Below are 19,214 nucleotides of genomic sequence, written 5' to 3' on the forward strand. Positions count from 1 at the left end.
CATGGGGCTGAATCCAAACTGGACTGAGGTGAGGGCTGACTGGGAGGTGACACATGAAGCCAGTGGGTGTAGACAAATGTTCTGTGAAACATGGCTGTGAACATGGAGGAAAGAGGAGCTTGCAGGGAGCAGGCCGGGAGGCTGAGAGTTTCTCTTTTCCTATTCTTTTTTTTTTTGTTTGTTTTTGGTGGCAGGAGGTAATCAGGTTTTATTCATTGTTTTAATGGATGTACTAGGGATTGAACCCAGGACCTTGTGCATGCTAAGCACGCAGTCTACCACCGAGCTATACCCCATCTTTTTATTTTTTGAAAGATTAAAAAGTCTTGAGCACTTTCTAAAGCTGACCAGAAGACTTAGTTAACAGGGAGAGTGTAGACACACAACCACTCATCACACAGATATATGTGTTTACTCATTTTCCTCATCTCACTCGCCCACAAACCCATACAAAATCAAAGTCCGTGTTTTATTTTTGTTTGCCCGATGTCTAGCATGGTGTCTGGCACACAACAGGTGCTCAGAACCTGTTGGTTGTTGGAGGCTGTGAACGCCATCAGGACAAGCTTGAAGCCCTGGGGGAAGATATCCGATGCTGGAAAAGAGAAAAGAAACAAGTACTATTGATGCTATAAACTTAAATGTGATTCTTGAAATGCTTCTAAGTTTTAGCAAATGTCCAAGAGACCCAGAGACTTCAGGATGACATGAGAAAAAAAAGATGAGGAATTCTCTTTCCTGTGGCAGCAAAAGGGTCATGGTCAAGCAGAAGCCATAGGCTTTGCACCCAATATGCACTGTTCTTGCATATTGGTCAGATTTCTCCAGCAAAAGGCTCTTCAGAGATGTGAGCAATGATGCATCCTCAGCCTCAGGGCCAGCTGCTCCTCTGTCTTTGGCTTAGTGTCAATGAACCAGCCCTGACAAGTTCAACTGGTGGTGCTTCCCAAGAGGCAACGCCCTGACAAGCCCCTCATCCTTTGCCTTTATTGGCTGGACCGCATACAGCATTCTGTATCTGAGCAGCAAAATCTGACCACTACTAAGCAACCAGTGTGATGCTTCTTTAAGCTAACCTTTTCTAAACCTCAAGTTCACTTTGAGATGACAGATCGGGCTAGAAAGCCAAGACTCCACTGTCAAAGGCAACAGAGCCCCCTCAAAGGCCACCTTTGCCTCTCTGGTCTTAGCACCTGATTTCTCAGTGCTGATGGCCAGCTGCCAAACTCTTCTAGTGACTACTGCATCCCACAAGAGAGCACCAAGGAAAGGACTTGGTCTCTGGCCCAACTCTATTAATCACAGGGAGATTAAGGCAATGGAAGGAAGATGGAAAAAGCCCAAGTTCCTTAATGAACTCACCTTTCCAGTTTCAAAGAAGTCTATAATCAGCTGAGTGCAATGAACTACTAGTCCTCACAGGACCCTAAGAATGCTGACTCAGAAAGAAAAACAGAAGGCCGGTGACCAAAAGAAACAGAGGTGCCTCAGATCAACATCTTGAATTTAGCTTAACCTGCCGGATCTGCCCAGCAGGCACTTCAGGGGAAATGCCAGCGGTATCTGGGGAGACATGAATTCACCACCGTCTCTCCTGGTCACTGCAACAGGATGAGAAGGTTACTATTTCCAACCTGGCAAGCTGTCATGTTGTTGTGGTTGGTTAACAGTTGCCATATTCCATCCTCAGCTGGCCACCGTTCAGAGCCTAGAGCTGCACTCTCAATGGACAGAGCTGGTTTGGAATGTCACATGAGTGGGCCATGCTGAAGCCTGGCTGCCAGGAGCCCAGCCAAGCCGCGAGGTGGCAGGAAGCAGCCACCCAGAGCAGAGCATCCCCTGAGGGTTAGGGGAAGCGGGCTTTTCTTAGGTCAAGGCTTTGGGCCAACCACCTGTGGGGAGTGTGGCCAACATGCCAATCTTCTCAGCCACGGCCTCCCCCGCAGGGCTGATCAGTAACAGCCACATCAGTCTCCTGGTAGAAGAACAACAGCTAAATGAAATCATTCATGCCAAGAGCGTTTTACGAATTAGAATGGGCTAACAAAGGTTCATTTAAGGAAAGCAGGTCCAGCCTCATCAGTAAGAACAGCCAGACGCCCACTGAGCACCAAGAGGAACACGCTGAGCCTTCACCAATAACGGATGGGGCACTTCAGCCGGACTCTCGGTCCATGTGTGTCCTCCAGCCTGGTCTGCCGGGTCTGGTATATGCTTACGTAACCCAGAGAAACTCACTTAAGCAAAACACAGACTAAATGTTTCCTAAATTTTTGACCAAAATAAAGAGCATTTATTAGGTAAGACTTGGAAAATGTGGGCTCAATGCTTGGGTGGTGGCAGGAAGGGCTGTGGTGGTAATAAGATTTGGGAAGGGCCTCAAGCTAATCAAAATGAGTGAAATTTGGTGGAGGTTAACTATTTACTTGCAAGTCTGAATCTATAATCAAGAATTACAAGGTGCGTTAGTCCAGGTTCTGGGCCTCAGTTTCCCACAATGTAAACAGTCAAAGCAGGTAACAGGCAGCTGGCCCACTGTGTGTCACTGGTGGTGCTAGGCAAGGCACCAGATGCAGATAATACCACTCTTTAGTGCTTGCTTATGATGGGCACCAAACACTAACAAATTAGCCTCAGTGTGGTTCCAAGGAAACACATTTCAACATAGTAAACTAAAGGGTCTTCAAATAGATTCTCCTTGCATTATTGCAACATCTGCCTAAAGGCCAACGTTATGATGTCAAATCACATACCAACCTGGGACGTATAGTCCTTTAGCTTAAGGATGGTGGGGCCACCTGATCAAGACTTTTGGGGGTGGTGGTTGTGGGCTGGGGTGATAGGAGGCCACCTCCTTTGGGTCAGAGGGCAGCAGGCAGGGCTCGGGAAGGTGTCCAGTGACAGAAAAGTGTTAGCTTTCTAGGCCTTCCCCCAGTGTTAAAAAGCAAATTTTATCAGAGAAGTGAGAAAATGCAGAAACAAAGGAAAGCAGTCAAGCAAGACAAAGTAATAATAGTTTAGTCATAAAACAAAGTCAAGAGCCTTTAGCATCTCCTCAAGGGCTACAGATAACATCCTGAGCTATATCCTTGAGTTGTTTTGCAGAAACTAAAACCCCCACCAAGTGGAGGAAGTTGAATGCTTGCTGACCCACCGGTAGTCCCCAGACCTTAGACCCCAGGCAGCTGGAGGCAGAAAATTGATAATTGAGATTTCCCCAAATACCACCCTGTTACCTCACCACCAGCCAATCAGAAGAATGTCCATGAGCTGATCAGATTATGCAGCCCTCACCCCAGTGTTGCCTGTGAAAACCCTTCCCCGAAGGCCATTGGAGAGTTCGAGTCTTTTGAGCACAAGCTGCCTATTCTCCTTGCTTGGCCTGCAATAAATGCTGTACTTTCCTTCACCACAACCCAGTGTCAGTAGACTGATTTTGATGCATGTTGGACAAGCAGAACCCAGTTCCTTTCATTAACAAGAAGCAAAACTTCTGGCAGGTTGAACTCATTCAGAGCAAATTCCAGACACCAGGGAGCATTTGGATCTGGGTGGAGCTCTTAGGTCAGTGTTCTGACAGTCAGGAACACTTATCCCAAAGGAAAACAGGGCTCCATCCAATCCTGCCCCACCCCACCAAGGCACTGAGCAGCGGAGTCCTATAATCAGTTATGTCACAGTTTCCAAAACTAAGTGACAGCTCAACGCCCAAGAAGTAGAACCAAAGGAGCCTTAAGGACAACTATTTCAGTCACCAGAGGTCCTCATGGCTTCTTGTTAACTAAGAACGGACAACATTCTATCGGGTTGTCCTGTAACATGGAAAAGTTAATACCACCCAACTCTATACAGGACTGAGATCTCGTCTTTGGCATGCTCACGGTCTTCCTAGGATTTTCCTTTGCTTTTTAAGTTCCATTATTTCCTTCACAAGCCAAACTTCATGACCTTAAGGACCAGGCCTCAAGAGGCCTGGGCGTGGGCAGAGGCCTCATCACCGGGTCTCCTGTCGGCACACTTCCCCTTCTAAGGAGAGAGACAAGAGTGGGGACACGAGATCCAACACTCAGATTATTCCATTTTTCACAGTCACTGTGACCTGCTGCTTAAGCTGCTTCTGGAATCAGAATGTGAGCAGGGAGCAAGAGCAGTAAGAAAACTGCATTCCCAGAGCTGAGTTCAGAGCATGGAACCAGGCAGGCTCTCAAAATGGCTCCCCAACACTCCCTCCCATCTTTCAAGATCTCACTAAGTCTGGATGATGAAGGTAGAAGCTTACATGGGTCATTATCCTTATTCCTCAGTCCCAGAAAGTTTCTAAGGAATGGAAAATTCTAGGGACAACAAACATTTAGAAATTCAATGCTGTGAGCAACTCCAACTCTGCACCCCTGGCACCCCATACAGCACACGGCACATGAGGAATGCTCAGCGAGCTCTTGAATGAGGTGAACACAGCACCCTACCTAAAACAAAATGAATCCCAGTGAGAGATCGCTGTTTCGGTATCTATAGCAGCACGAAGATCAGATACTTACTATGCTACAGTTTTTCCAAAGACCTTTCTCCAACCACAGGCTGCAAGAGGCTGGATGATGCCAGACCGAGCGGCCCAGCTCACCTGGTTCATGCAGCCAATCTAAAAGGTGCCCTGTCTTATTATATGACTAAGCCCTAAATTTTGGGACCTTGTTGCCTTTCAAATGAATTTGAGCAATACCTGGATACAGATGGAATTCTTAGAGGATTCCTGACCGTGAGATGGATGCCTGTTGAGAACTTCTGAAACCAGCCTCTTTTGATGCCATGAATGTCTCTGATGCTTATCTTCGGGAAAGAAAATGTTCCTCTGGGAAAGCAGGGAGGGGGCAGCCAGCTAGTTACATTTACTCAACAGGCCGGGTGGGGAGGCAGCATCTAAGGAGCTTTACAGCTGGTGTCCTGTTTGCTGCTCACTAAAACCCTCTGGGTATCTGACAGATGAGAACATCCATCAGAGAGGGTGAGTGAAGGGTCCAAGGTCACAGAGGTAGAAAGGGGGCAGTGCCAGTTCTAGAATCTAGATTTGAACATGCACTGGCCTCGCATCCTGGTAAATGGTCCTCTGTGGAAGTATCTTTACTAATTACAGTATATCATTCCTTATAATCATAGTTACTGAAGAATACTGTAACAAGTTCTATTCTCATAGCCACCATATTCTGGGTACTCCAAAATGAAATATGCCTCTCTTGGCCTTCGCTGTCATGTGCATAATTAAGATTTATGTAGTAACCGATAAAGAAAACTGCTGTGCAGGCTATTCCTTTGAGGGAGAGGAGCCCTTGCTCTAGAAGATATATATTTTTTGCATCCTTGTTTTTGCAAATAGCATCCAGGGAAACATCAAGAAACTGAGCAGAGGTTAATATACATGAAATGAGTTAATATGCATGAAGAGTTTTCCAGGCTCTCCCACCTGAGGCACACAGTGGTAACAATCCCACCAAGAGGGCTCTTTTTCCTTGGGAAATTACATGTCAAATCTTGGCTCATTCAAAAGGTATTTTGGGAGGCCTCTGTCATGCAGCCACATTCAAGATGGTCCTAAAACAAGTCATTTATGAAATATGCAAACTGTGATGCAGTGATGGGAGGTAGCGTATGAGCATGGCCCCAGAAGGGGCCACCACAATACATATTCTGAGAGTGAAAACTACATTTCTGAAGAAAACAGTACAAATAGGCTGAGAAGTACTTTTACAAACATATCTAGGTAACTGTTGCATGGGAGGGGGTTCATTTGGCAAGAATCCAGAAGTCTAGAATTAGGCCCTAATGTCAGAGGCACTTTTAACAGGAGAAGTTTAACGTAACCTTGGGAAGCCTTCTGGAAGCCATCAGCCCAGTCCAGGAACCTGTATTTGGATGCTGGCTCTGGCCACCAGGAATGATGGCACTAGTGTCACTCTCCATTTTTTTACATCTGGGAGGACACTGCAGATGCCCTTTGATCTCTAATTGCCTGCCATGTTTTAAAGGAGACGCATATATATATATGGATAAATATATACATATGGAGATATATATATATCCACATATATATGGATTAAACTGGCCAAATAACTTATTAGATGAAGTAAAATATATGATACCTTACTTAGATGTACCTTTGGGATCTCAAAATCACAAGACCAAAAGTGTTCTGTTCAAAATTCTATATCCTATTTGATACAAATTTTCTCAATATATGCAGCCCAAGAAGGAGGCTGACTACTAGCAAATTATTCCATGTACCCCAGACATTTTAAGTATAGAGACTGCTGAAAGCATCAGGGTTGGGACTGATTTCAACAGTTTACCATAATGGAGTAACTCAAATCCCAGGAAATGCACTGTTTGTGTGCAGAAACCAACAAAGAACAACAAAGTCTGAGCACTAATTTTTAGTTACATTGAAAACAACTACACAGACCATGTCCTACTTCTCGTGTTCTATTAGCAGAGGGATTCCGAAAGGTCAACACTTCATGAGACTCAAAAGAACAGAAACTCTCCCAACAGCCCCACACCTCCTTCTGCACACACGGGGAGAGTCTGTGGACAGAACCATCCTCTAAGTTACGCTGCCTCTAGAAACCAGAGGGGGACCCAGCAGTCCTGGCTGCCCACCCATTCCCGTGACAGTGTGTCACAAAAGCCATCACCAAGTTACTCAGTTGCTTCCAGATCTTAGTCTGATTTGCTTCACTACTAACTTTTACGACCTATCACATAACAAACCTGTCCTGTCTCGGTGGGGGTAAGGACAAGAAGCCTTGAGCAGGCAGAGAGACCAGAGAGAAGTGGCAGGAGCTTCTCTAGAACATCCCCACCGGCTCTGGCCCTGGCTCCACCTCAGCCCCTGTCTAAAGATGGACCCCAACCGCACAGTCTGCATGGGCCAGGCCGCAGGAGAACGGCCCGAGAAAGACTGAGAGAATGCTGAAGTCAGCTGCCTGTGAGCCTCTGAGTCAGCAGCTTCAAGACCAGAGCGGTTGTTGAGAAATAAGACTTTTCTCCCACAAAAACCCCAAATGTAACAGCAATCCGAGAGCTCGAAATCAGTGGGCACAATTCCGGAGGGGGAGCCCGAGCTCACCGCGGGTGCAAGGAACCGGGGGCGAGCCCCTCACCCACCCGCTCACGCCGCCTCCCTCCTGAACAAGCTGGAGTGTTTGCGAGACGACGAACTGAGGCTGGGAGCTGCACCGGCGGGCGACGGTCCTGCCTGGAGCTGGGCTCGGCTGTATGTCCTTCCTGGATGAGCACACACAAGCACGAGCTCATTCCAGAAACTACTGTACCCAGGAGGACTTGAACGGCGCCACATTTCAACTAGTCATTGCTTTCAAAGTAAAGGGGTGGACAAGGCTAATCGGGGATGCGGTGGAAAGAAAGACAGTCAAATGTTCCAATCCGTGATGTATTCAAGTAATTCAACTTCTTGAATTATAGCCTAAGTGCTTCTTAGGAGATAATATTACGTGAAAAAAGATACAAAATTGTGTATGGACACACACATACTCTTAGGAAAAAACCGAAAAGGAAAGATACTAACCTCTAAAAGTATGAGTGATGGAATGATGAACAATTTCTCTCTCTTCAGAGCTTTCTAGACCTAAGAGTAACCGGCCAGCTAGCTGGAGTCGTCCTCTTGACTGAGGACACAGCTTTGGAAGGGATGTATGTGAACCAGTGAGAGGAAAGGAGTTCCTTGTCTGGTTTTCCAGATGGTCCAAATTAATCCTGGTCGCCAAGAAGGAGGCAGACAGCACAGACTGACCACACATCCACCGACTCCCCTGTATTTTTCAAATTTTCCAATGGGGGAACAAAAGACACCCCAGCTCAGCAATCCCTAGGAGTTAGTGACTCGAAGCACCGCACATGGAGGGGCCTCAAAGGCTTCTCGAACCTCCTGTTTCTCCACCCTGGGACACATGATAGTCTCCCAATACCACAGGGCTGGACAGAGTACAGGGAGGAGAGAGGGCAGTGGGGTCAGGCAGAAGTCTGAAATGCAAGCCTAACTCAGGAGAACTGTGGGTTCTGGGGGTTGAACAAACAGCTGTGTATTCACTCAGCTACAGAATACTCTGGTTTCCAAATGACCAGTTTTCCCCACTAAGGCTGCTCGCACCTCAAGTACCACCCTTCGGGCCCCGCACTTCCAGGCTCCCTGCCGTATCCAGAGGAACGTAGCATCTGAGGTGGGGGTGGAGGCACCTACCACATGCTGGGTCTTGCTTCCTGCCAAATACCATGCCAGATCCTCTGTCTACATCTTCAATTCTCAAAATTTTGCAGAAACAAGGAGTGTTGGGCCATTTTTAGAGACAGGAAACCCCAAAGTCCAAGACAACCCAGGCAGTAGGCTGATATTTAAACCGTGGGGACAGGATCTGCACGTTGCCCGACCTAGCAGCCCCAGTCCTTAGGCAACATGGACTCAGGTAGCCTTCCGGATGAAGACACGTCAGAGGATTATTTTTGGTTCCTGACGGGAAAGGAGGGAGTTCTGTGATATTTGCCAATCTGTTTTGTTTTGTTTTTTAAATCCACCACTGAAAGCTAATTACAGACACAGCCAGGCTTCTTGGAGCATTTATGGAGGCTGCTAATGGGATTGGGAAGTCCATCCATCCCGCCATGCTGGAAGTCCTCAGCAAAGCCGGGCGATTCACAGGGAAGGTGGCCCCGCCTGCACGCTGGGCAGCAGCTGCAGCTCCCACAGGTGCACGGTACTGACTCGTAAAGGCAACCAGCGGTCAGAGAGGCAATGTGCTCGTTGCCCTAGACACATTCTCTTACTGCTCACAGCAGCTCTGTGCCCGGAGTGACACAAGCAGCACGTGGTGGTGTTGGCTTTAGACCCAGGCCCGCCTGATCCTAAGCACTTCCTCTGTGAATCCAGACAAAACCATCCAACCCATCAGATAGGGCGGATCCCTGTTGCCTGTTCAGCACGTCAAATCTTAACTCCACCCCCAGCTGACTCTTCTATGGCATTCCCATGTCCTGCACGTTCCGGAGCAATTCCAATTTTGAACGTGCCGCTGCCGCTGCACCCGTGGGTGTACTCGAACTTGTCTCAAGGTGCAGTCGGCCCCAGGAGGCCCCACTCGCTCACCCTCGTCTGTGCAGCCCTGGGCACTTATATGTCCCGTGGAGGGATGGTACTCCTCCCACAATGGCAGACTGTTTATATGCTCTGATTTACTTCACATGTTTGTGCTTTTTCTTCCCTGCTATATTCTAAGTTCCTTTTAAATCAACACTTTACAACTGGAAGACAACTTTCAAGGAAGGAATTCTGGAAACAACAGAATACACACAGAATACACAATGGACTACACGGCAGTAGAAGACACTACAATCCTGCCTAAAATTGTTCTGCATGACCCATGTGCAGGTGGCATGGTGTTGGAGAGAATGACCCTTTTGAGACACAATTTCACAGTATCTCATCGGAATGCAACTTCCAGAATGGGGACTGCCAAAATGTAATTTAACTGGAATCCATGTCAAGTCCTGTGCTTCGATTCAAAGATTTACGTGCTCAAACATGACACAATAGCTAAAGTTTGTTCAAAATATTAAAAATCTTCAACATTTGGTAGTCAAGTTAAAACCAAGCTCAGTAGTACGACATGACTGTTTAACAGAAAAGAAAAAGAAAAGTGAGCTTTGTTAGGATGTGCTAATGGAAGTGGAATGTCCAGGGTACAGGAAACAAATGTTTAGCCAACGTCTGGGCTGAGTCCTCGTTATCCAGACGGCACATAAGTGCCTGGACCTAAGAAGCACACTTAACAAGGTAGAGCCTCAGGGAAGGAAGAGACCCAGTGTGCAACCTGAATGAGAACACAGAAGAGAGAAACAAAAAGATCTTTTCGGACATTTGACAGGTTGTCATGTGTAAGAGGGGGCCTAAAATGTGAACCCTGAGCGGGAAGTGACTGAGAAACAATTTTCTGTACAACATAAAAGGAAACTTTCAAATCATGTTGTGGGAGGCAGAATGACGGTCCTCAAAGATGTCCATGGGCTCCTTCCTGGAACCTGTATCAGGGTTACTTTACACAGTAAAAAGGACTCTGCAGATGCGATTAAGGATTCTGAGATGGGGAGACTCGCCTGGATCATCCTTGTGGATCCAACACAAACACAAGGCTCTTTATAAGGGGGAGGCAGGAGCATCAGAGAAAGATATGTGACAACAGAGCAGAGGTTTGTTGAAAGGTCAGAAAAAGAAATGAGGATGCTACACTGCTGGCTTTGAAAACAGAGGAAGGTTCTGCAAGCCAAGGAAAGTAGATGGCTTCTAGAAGCTGGGAAGGGCCACGGAACAGATTCTCCCCGCTTAGAGCTTCTAGAAGGAATGCAGCCTGCCAATACCTAGGTTTTAGCCAAATAACATCCCTTTCAGACTTCTGACTTCCAGAACTGTAACAGAATAAATCTGTTGTTTTAAGCCACTAAGTTTGTGGTAACTTGTCAGAGCAGCAGTAGGAGATGAATGGGATGTCAATCAAGGGAACAGCCATCCCTGTCCCCAGAGGCAATCAAGAGGCTGATGGTCTACCTGTCAGGAGTGCTGTGCGGCAAGTCCTGGATGACCCGCAGCAGACTCCTCCAACTCTGAGAGTGCAGTCACGTGGCAGTGCCCTCTCCTGCTTTTGTACTCACCGTGCTGGCCCCACCCCCAAGGAGTGTCCTCGTCTTCTCCCAAGAGGACCGTGGCAATAAGCAAAAGGCATGCTTTGGGGATGTCCTAAGGGCACCCAGGCCTGTGCCTGACTCAGAGAATAAGGGCTTGTGGGGGCGCCTACCTGAGCAGAGGACGCCTTTGTTCCTGGCACAGGAGAAGTTGTCGCACTCACAGAAGGGCCCGTAGATCTTGCCGAACTCGCTCTCAAAGCAGGAGCACTGGTTGCAGCTGCACTGCCCGCGCCCGCTGCACAGGGGCTTGCCCTCCGCTTCGCGGCACAGGTTCTGGTACCCGCTCTGGCTCTCCCCTTCCTGGCACTCGCACCTGGTGCCCAAGTAGCTGGGGTTGCACTCACACAGGCCGCAGACGTAAGTCCCGTTCCCGCTGCACCTGGCGCTGTCGGGCTCCAGCACCTCGCTGCAGCTGCACCTGCAGTTGTAGGTGACCCCCACCTCCAGGCTGTCCCGGAATCCCACGGGCCGCAGGGTGAACGTGTGCTGCGTGTGTTTGCCTGGGCAGCTCCGGGCCTCCACTGACACCTCAAAGGACGCCTGGGCACGAGAAAGAGAGGGGACATTGTGACCACGGTGTGTCTCCAGCCACTCAGGGATTTACCCCAAGCACAGTTCCTCCAAGGTCCTCAGTGAAGAGCTGGGGCCAAATCCAGCCCCTCCCCACCCTCAGGGAGGAGCGTCCGGGCAGCCCGAGCAGGAAGGGGCCCCGGAGTCAGCAAGTGCTTCACTTTACCCGGGAAGGGTGTCTTCAGGACGCCAGTGTTTGACAGGCATCATGCCTGGTTCTTCCGATCATTTTTTAGTCATTATCTCTTTTAATCTTCACACCTCCAAAAGGGCTTCCTTCCACAGAAAGGTAGACGGATTCACTCAAGTTTACATGGTTCTTTTCCTCTGCTTTTTTCTTTTCCCCCCACTTCTATCCTATCCTCTCACCTCTCCATTTTGAACGTCAACAAAATACACAACAAGTATTTACCGGGCATCTCCTCTGTGCCAGGCTAGACGTGCTCTCTGAACTTATGGGGCGCCGGGGCCGAGGGCCCTGGCAGCTGCCTGCCCCTGTCGAGGTGTTTCCTCCCCTGCTGGAAAGGGACAAAATGACTCCTAGGTCCCTCCCAGCATGACTGTTCCCGCACAGACACACCTGAGCTTCCCTCTGCCCCAGTTCCTCTCTGAGTGGTCCTCCCAGCTGCATCTTTCACCATCAGCCCACGGGCCTGAGGCTGTCAAAGAAGAGTCATTACCACAGAAGTGGACAGACTTTTTCCTATTAAACAGAGCAAGTAAAGAAGTGTTGCTAACTCCTGAGCAGCTCATGGGTTGTCATGGAAACAGACAGCAAGTGGACCTCGCTGGCAGATGGCGATGTAGGAAAGATGCCTGTTAGCTGCCCACGTGGCTGGGATGCGAGGAAAGCAAGAACATTGCTTACAGCGATTCTCCCAGGAAGCGGAGCACAGCTCCTCCAGCTCTCCTCCTCCCTTTGTGCAGTAAGGATCACCCAGCACTGCCCTCCGAGCAGGGCACTGTGCAAATCCACACACAGGTGGCTAGCACGCCCTGGCCAAATGCCATCCTGAAGTGCTTCCTTCCCTGAACGGACAGAGACCTGGGCCCACTCCAGAAACCAAATCATCGCCTCTGGTCCAGATGCCTTTTTCAAAAGGCTCCTCAGAATATTCTAAAGTGCAAAGCAAGTTAGGACCCACTTTTAGCGATTTTTACTGTCAGTTCTACTACTTGGGTTGGAAGAAAGCTGATTTTTCAAAAGTCAGTAAATAACCTGCTTTACTGGGTGCCCTTTAGGTAACAATGTATATTTTTGGAAAATATCCAAAATTTGTTTTTCTAAATGTTCTACAGATTTTTATCACTGTACTAATTCTAAAAGGCTTCTCCTCAGATCTGTGACATCTAGGGATCCCTCGGGGGAGAGCAGGAGTGTGTGAGACTGTGCAGGACAGCCCCAGCTCTCTAGGTCCTGGAGAGAGTACTGCTTGGCAGTAAGCCACGGCTCTGGGGACTCAACAAGACAGCCAGGAGTCAGCACTAGCAGGGGAGCATCCCAGGAGATGCTGTTGGACAGGTGAGCTGAGGACGATGACCAGGAGCCAGGGTCAGAGGACACTGGGAGAACCAAGCCAGTGCAGACACTTGGGACTGGCCCACCCCTTATGTCCATGTGGTGAGTGGGAGGAAGCAAAGGGAGAGATTGACGAAAGCAAGTTCAAGACCAAGTTCCGAGCCCTGAGGTACAGGTGAGCTCTCAAGGGAAGGAAACAAGATGGGGACCCATTTGGGGCACTAAAATCTGCCTAAGGACAACAAACACTAATGGTTACCAGGTGCCAGGTACTACACACACCAGACGCTGTGCTGGGCATTTCTACGAGCATCTCATTTATCCGCCCTAGAGGAAACATCCTCTTTTACTAGAGAGAAAATGGGGTTGGTGGCTCGGGGATCTTAGTGCTGGTCACAGAGCTGGGGGTGGGGGGACTGGGTCTGTGTTCTCCTTTGGCATGCCACCTCCTAGAAACAGGGGACGAGGCAGATGCCCAGTGTCCGGATCTGGGTACAGAGGGAGAGGCCCGGCTCACTGCATGGACTACTAGATGGAGCCCCCCAGGCAGTGACCAGAAGCTCCCTAAAATCTTCCTGTCTCGGGCTGGGGATGATCTGAGCCTGCAGATGGGAAGGATGCGGGGGTGGGGGGCTGCACCTGACCGGGGCCACCCATTCATGGGGCCATCAAGAATGTGGAGGTGAACATCCCTCCCTTGGAGGCTCAGAGAGAAGCCATGACTTGCTCAAGGCTACTACTTCCCACGGGAACAAGTTTGCTGGACTTGTTAAATGGGAAGTCCTGCCCAGCAAAGGCATATGGGGGTCAGAAGTGGGATAAATTGCAAATAACCTAGACCACGAGGCAAAAGCATTTAATTATTGCAAGACTGTGGGGACTGTCCATCTGTGAGCATAACCTTGCCCCGGGAAAACTTGCCTTATAAGGGATCGAGGAGCAAGAGATAATTAAATCTCCTGGGTCTTGCCCACGTGTCTGGGTTTGCTCAGGAGTAAGTGGAGATGCTGGGGCTGCCCAGAACCAGTGCTGGAGCCTATCACTGAGGATTCAGAGAGGCTCACTCACTGTCTGCCTAGCTGAGGGAGTGAGGAGGACCCAGCTTTCAAGCAGGTCCCAGCGGCCTTCCTCAGCCAAAGCTTTGGTCTAACCGAGGTCCTAGCTCTCGGGCCCCACACAGCCTAGCACGCAGCAGGCCACCTGATAACCAGAGAACGGCTCCATTTCAGCCACTGGGTCTCAGGTCCTGCCAGGCACAGGAATGCTATAAAAAGCACTTCGGGAACAGCCAGTAAATCTGTTCTGCTACCCCTCCCTTCAGAGTCCATCTCCCTAAGGGATCAGGAAAGAATCCAGAGAGACTGTCAGGCGGCTGGAATGAGGCTTCTCTTCCCTGACGACTGTGGACTTTTTAGTTCCCAGAGACTTTCCATTCTCCCACTCGGAGATTCCAGAGCAAGGTCACAGACAAAGCAGCCCTCCCTCCCGCTCAGCCCTGTTATTCCAGCCTCATTGGGATGCTCCTGGTTCCCCCGCAGGGCTGCTGGACTGACCCACCCTTTCAAAGGGGCTGCCCAGCCCCCACCATACCCACCAAACCCAGGGCTGCGCAGATGCCAAGTCCCCTAGGAGAGCACTGAAACAAAGCGCTGGACATGGGCATGGGGTAGAGAGCCCCAGGGAGGGGACAGGAGAGGGGGACGCTGTGGGAAGCCCATGACAGGGCTCAGGGGGTCCTTTGTACTGGCCGCGTAGCCGGCCACTTGTGTACTGATTCGTCAAAGCCGGTTCATGAGAAGACTGGCTCGCACTGGCCAGGCCCGCTCAGTCAGCGCCTGGTTGGTGTTGGAAGGGAAATTAAGAGAAAAAAATGGAAATCATTGGATTTGGGACTTCAAGGTTTCATTTAAGGACTATTTGTCTGAGGACAACCTTGTCCCTCACCTCCTACCACCTCTCCAGCTTCTTGTCTGGACAGATCTCTTAATCCAGAGAACACAGGACAGTCACAGAACCACTGGTTAGAAGTGACCAGGGAGCCCCGGCCTGCCCACCCCCACCCCTGCAGGAAGCTCTGGTTACACAGAAGTGAGACCTGCTCGGATGCAACTTGAGCCCAGCTGTCCCACGGCTCCCCCACCCTGTGGGCCATGTCCTTCTCCAGAGGCCAGACCCTGAGACACCCCTGGCGACACCCCTGACGACAGTTACACCCTGCCTGCCTAATCCTCTTCTCCAGGTGATGCCCCCGGAGCCCCTGGCCCTTCTGCTGTGCTCTCGACTCCTGCCTGCCCTCCTCGCCATTCCTGGACTCGCCCCACCCTTCTCACTTGTGGTACTAAAGAATGGACCCGCCTGCCAAACAGCAGCCGGACACGTAGCCTGGCAAGTACATCCTACCATGTGGCCCAATCCTGCCTCTGCAGCCCAGCCCCACCCCCTCTCCCCTCAATCCCCAAACTACCCCGCAGCTGCATTCCCCCTGCAGCAGGGCAATGCTTTCACCCTCTCCTGGACTCAGCCGCTGCTCTGCACATGCCATGTGCGCTAATGGGGCCTCCCCACCCTATTTCTGTGTCTGGAAAGCTGAGCCTCAGCTCGACAGCACCCCTCTGTGATGCAGGGCCCTTCTTCCCTGGGGCTCCTGCAGCACCAGGCCCGGCTGCTATCACTGCACCCCACTCCCTGGGGTTGACTCCTCTGCACGTATATTTTCTCCACCAGATTTGTCCCTGGGACAAATGTCAAGACAGAAATGCCTGCACACTCAGTAACAAACCTGACTGCCGAGGTCCAACTGTCAACTCTTTGGAGAGAGTTCAGCCTGAGAGAAAGGACAGAAGTACATCTCCCCTTCAGCACAAAGGGGGCTGAAGGACAGCCCCCCAAGAGCCCCTCCGGGGCCAGCTCAGCAGGCAAGTGCCTGGGCACACAGTGCCCATACTCAGAAAGAAGGGCCTGTGCTTAGTTTAATGCTCTGCTATTGTCATCTTGAAATTCTTTATTTTTGAACAAGAACACCAGTTTCATTTTGCCCTGGGTTCTACCCCACCCCATTGCCTCCAGGGCCCTCAAAGAGCTCACCTCTTGTGGCCTGGTGAGCAGCACCATGTGGTTGTGACAGGCAAACAGCCACAGCTCTTTGCCGACCTGTCTCCATCGGCCCTGGCGGGGGAGCCAGGGGTCATGTGACAGTGGCCCCGTGGACAGAGCAAGGAAACCAGGAGCCAGCATGGGAGGCCTGCCTTTAGGCCACTCTGTCTCAACAGGGTCACAGCCCCTCAGAGCCCAAGGGAGGCTCCTGCCTGCCCACCCGTGTGGAAGTGTGTCAAAGGCATGAGAGAAGCACCGTTCTTCCTTCTCTTTTAAAATCTATACATCATCCAAATACATCTGCGATTTTTCACTTTCGCGAAGCAATGCCACTTAAAATTTTTTCCTGTATTTTGGATGTTGTCCCTATTTTTCCGAGGTCTCCTAGCAAAAAATAAAATCTTACGCACTGGAGTATCCCTCCACAAGTGGCAACGATACCACTCTGCACTTCTCTGAAGTCTTTACTGCCAAAGTGCATGAGGTAAAAGGAAAAAACATGGACTCTGGCATCAGTGGTTGTGGATCTGACTCCTGGAGCGTGTGGCTCACCAGCAGCCAGACTTCCGGCAAGTCTCTCAGGCTCCCCTTGGAGCCTCGGTCTTCCTCACAGAAAATGGGGATGTCTACCTGACACGGATGCTGCGGGCAGCAGAGGACCTGGCAGCAAAACCCTGGTGCAGTATGGGGCACATTATCAATTCCCATGAAATGGCCTGTGTCATTCCCTCCATGGTCAGGAGGCAAGGAGAGGACTCGGTTTGGGCTGAGTTGAGTCCACCACCCGCCGTGGGTAATCTTAAGACAGGTCAGCACATCCCCAAATCTCAGGATGCTGGGCAGCACTGAGCCACAGGGGTGTGCATCAAATGTGGGGAGGCGCACAACGGCACCCGATACTCTGTGCTCCCCGCTGGAGGCCTGCTCCTTGTTACTGTACTTTGCTCTGAGGTGAGCCCTCTGAAACAGGTATGATGAACAGAACCGTGGGCAGCAGGAGGCCAGGGAGAGGGGGCATGCGGTGCTGGTGTCACAGCCAGAAAGCCCTGACTTTCAACTTTCACTTTGCTACTTACTGGCTGTGGCACCTTGGGCAATTAATTAAATTCTCTGTGCCTCAGTTTTTCTCATCTGTCAACATGCATAACTATTTCCTTGCAAAGAACTAGGTGAGGAACATGGAGCTAACTCATTGTCCAGTTACTTTCCCAGGTTTTCCCAAGACTAAGTGCATTTCCCTCTTTGGTCCACAAGGGACCCAACGTTCTTATACCAATTTCCCTTTTGCTTACGGTAGCATAAATGGGCTTCCGTTTCTTGCATCCAGAAAGAATTGACTTTATGCTGTTATTATCAACAAACACCAGTTCCCTTGATCTTCCTAGTTTCTAGACAACTCATCCTGATGGTTGCTTGTGGCTGGCCTTTAAAAAAAAAAAGAACTGAACCGAGAACTGAAGATGCAGTCTGACCCACATGAAGAAGAGTGAAGCCATCATCTCTGGGGTTTCAAAATACTAAAAAATACTTCCATTAATGCAGCCTCAATTGGCATATTTTTTTTTAAGCAACATTGCTTATTCACATTGAGCCTCTGAGAATTAGAATCTGCCAGATCTTTTTCCTAAAAGCTACTATCAAACCAGGTTCCCTCCATACTATAAATGCAAGATACTAATCCTGATTACTTCAACTCAGCTCAGTTTTGAAAAACATTCTTAAATCTTGGGTTTCCTATTTTATAGGATAACCTCTTTTCCTCAGCTTTATGACCTTCCCATCTTTGATGAGCAGGTCTTCCGCGCGAGTTCAGCTCAAGTTAGTAGTAAACAGGAACAGGAGACATTTGGAACCTCAGTCAAATCTTCCCCCAGCTGATGTTATCAACGCTCTTAGAAAGCAAGTTTTCTCAGCTACGCGTCTGCCTAGCTGTGCTGTCCTCAATCCACACTACTTGCCTTCGCATAAGGATGTCATTAGAAATTGTCAAGGGACTTCCTGAAACCCAGGCACCTGGTGTGCGTGCTGCGTATCCTCCTCTCTTCCGGTGCACCCACTTCTCCAAGTAAAGGGCTCCTTGTTTGGGTGTTTTTCACACATCACTTTAGGTTTCCTGACCCACTGCACCAAACATTCCATCCACAGACCTACAGAATCTGCTTCTGCCTCCCTCCATTTTTCACAGCTGTCTCTTCAAACCGAGTTTATGCTTTTTAAAAAAGTCATCTGGATTGATTAATCACTGCAATTCATCAAAACGACATAAATATATCACAAAATTTGACAAGCATTAAAAAAAAAAGTTTATTGGAAGTGCATTTTAATGAGATGGGGCTTTCCCCACCCAAAGAGTCCATGTATACTGAAAATTTTACTTTTTGCTAAGACAGGGATCAGCATCAATTCTATTCCTATTTTTTATTTGTATAGATTAAAGCACACCCTCCAAAAATTATTCACATAAACAGGAAGATGCAAATAGGAGTTTCATTATAGCCATGTCATCTTATTCTGTGAGTGCCTTCTGAGCTAAAAGCCATAAACAATCAATCATTTTGAATTTTTAATCATCTGTCATCTATCAACTTGATTAGGCCATCTTTCTTTTTTTTTTTTCTTTTAAGCAAAAAGAAACTTGTAAAAAAAAAAAAATCTGTGTTAGGAAAAGATTTGTTACCTAGTCATTAGAGTCCCTCATTTTCTGAACCTTGATACTGCACATTTTGAGTGGTCCCTTTGCTTGGACAAGGCACTACTGTAAGATTTAGAATGGGTGCCTGTGGCTCATAAAAGGGGCGGAGGGTAGTTGGGCTGAGCAAGGAGGAAGAGAATCAATTACAGAATGTGAGGAAATCACAGAAGACCAGGCTGCAGTGTAAGCGGTCATGCGGCCACACCTACAGCTTTCTGAGCTGTTTCCGGGGAGTCCAGGGTATGTTTGCTTATAGCCACCCTGGCCATCATTAGTGCTTAGGAAAGCTTAGAAGCCCAGGTCTTGTATTTTTAAGGTCCTTATGGTTCTTTTGGTTCCAACCAGATTGTTTTAATTGCAGAAGAGAACTTTTCCTCACTGCCTTCCTATTTTCTGAGCAATGGAAGAGTCAACAAAGTAAGGAGTGGAGCTCACAGTCTCTTCTGGCAGCAGGAACCTCTAGGAGATGTGCAGGTGACTCTCCATCCCCACTCTGCCTGCCCCTGAGCCAGTGTTTCACCTTTGTTCTCATCACCCATGTACCCTCCTCCCTCCCACAAGTCCTTGGTTTGGTACACAGGTACACAACTTTACACA

At 49.1% G+C, this 19,214-nt stretch overlaps 1 protein-coding gene across 1 annotated transcript in view; it reads right to left on the bottom strand.

The window, feature by feature from the left end:
- ITGB5 (integrin subunit beta 5) overlaps positions 1-19,214 on the bottom strand; it is a 105,323-nt gene that overhangs the window by 18,868 nt on the left and 67,241 nt on the right. The window contains exon 10 of the mRNA XM_032480815.1: positions 10,854-11,283. Coding sequence (XP_032336706.1) covers positions 10,854-11,283 — 430 coding nt within the window. The remainder of the gene's footprint in view (positions 1-10,853; positions 11,284-19,214) is intronic.

The sequence above is a fragment of the Camelus ferus genome, chromosome 1, assembly GCF_009834535.1.
Source record: "Camelus ferus isolate YT-003-E chromosome 1, BCGSAC_Cfer_1.0, whole genome shotgun sequence".
In the NCBI taxonomy this organism is placed as follows: domain Eukaryota; kingdom Metazoa; phylum Chordata; class Mammalia; order Artiodactyla; family Camelidae; genus Camelus; species Camelus ferus.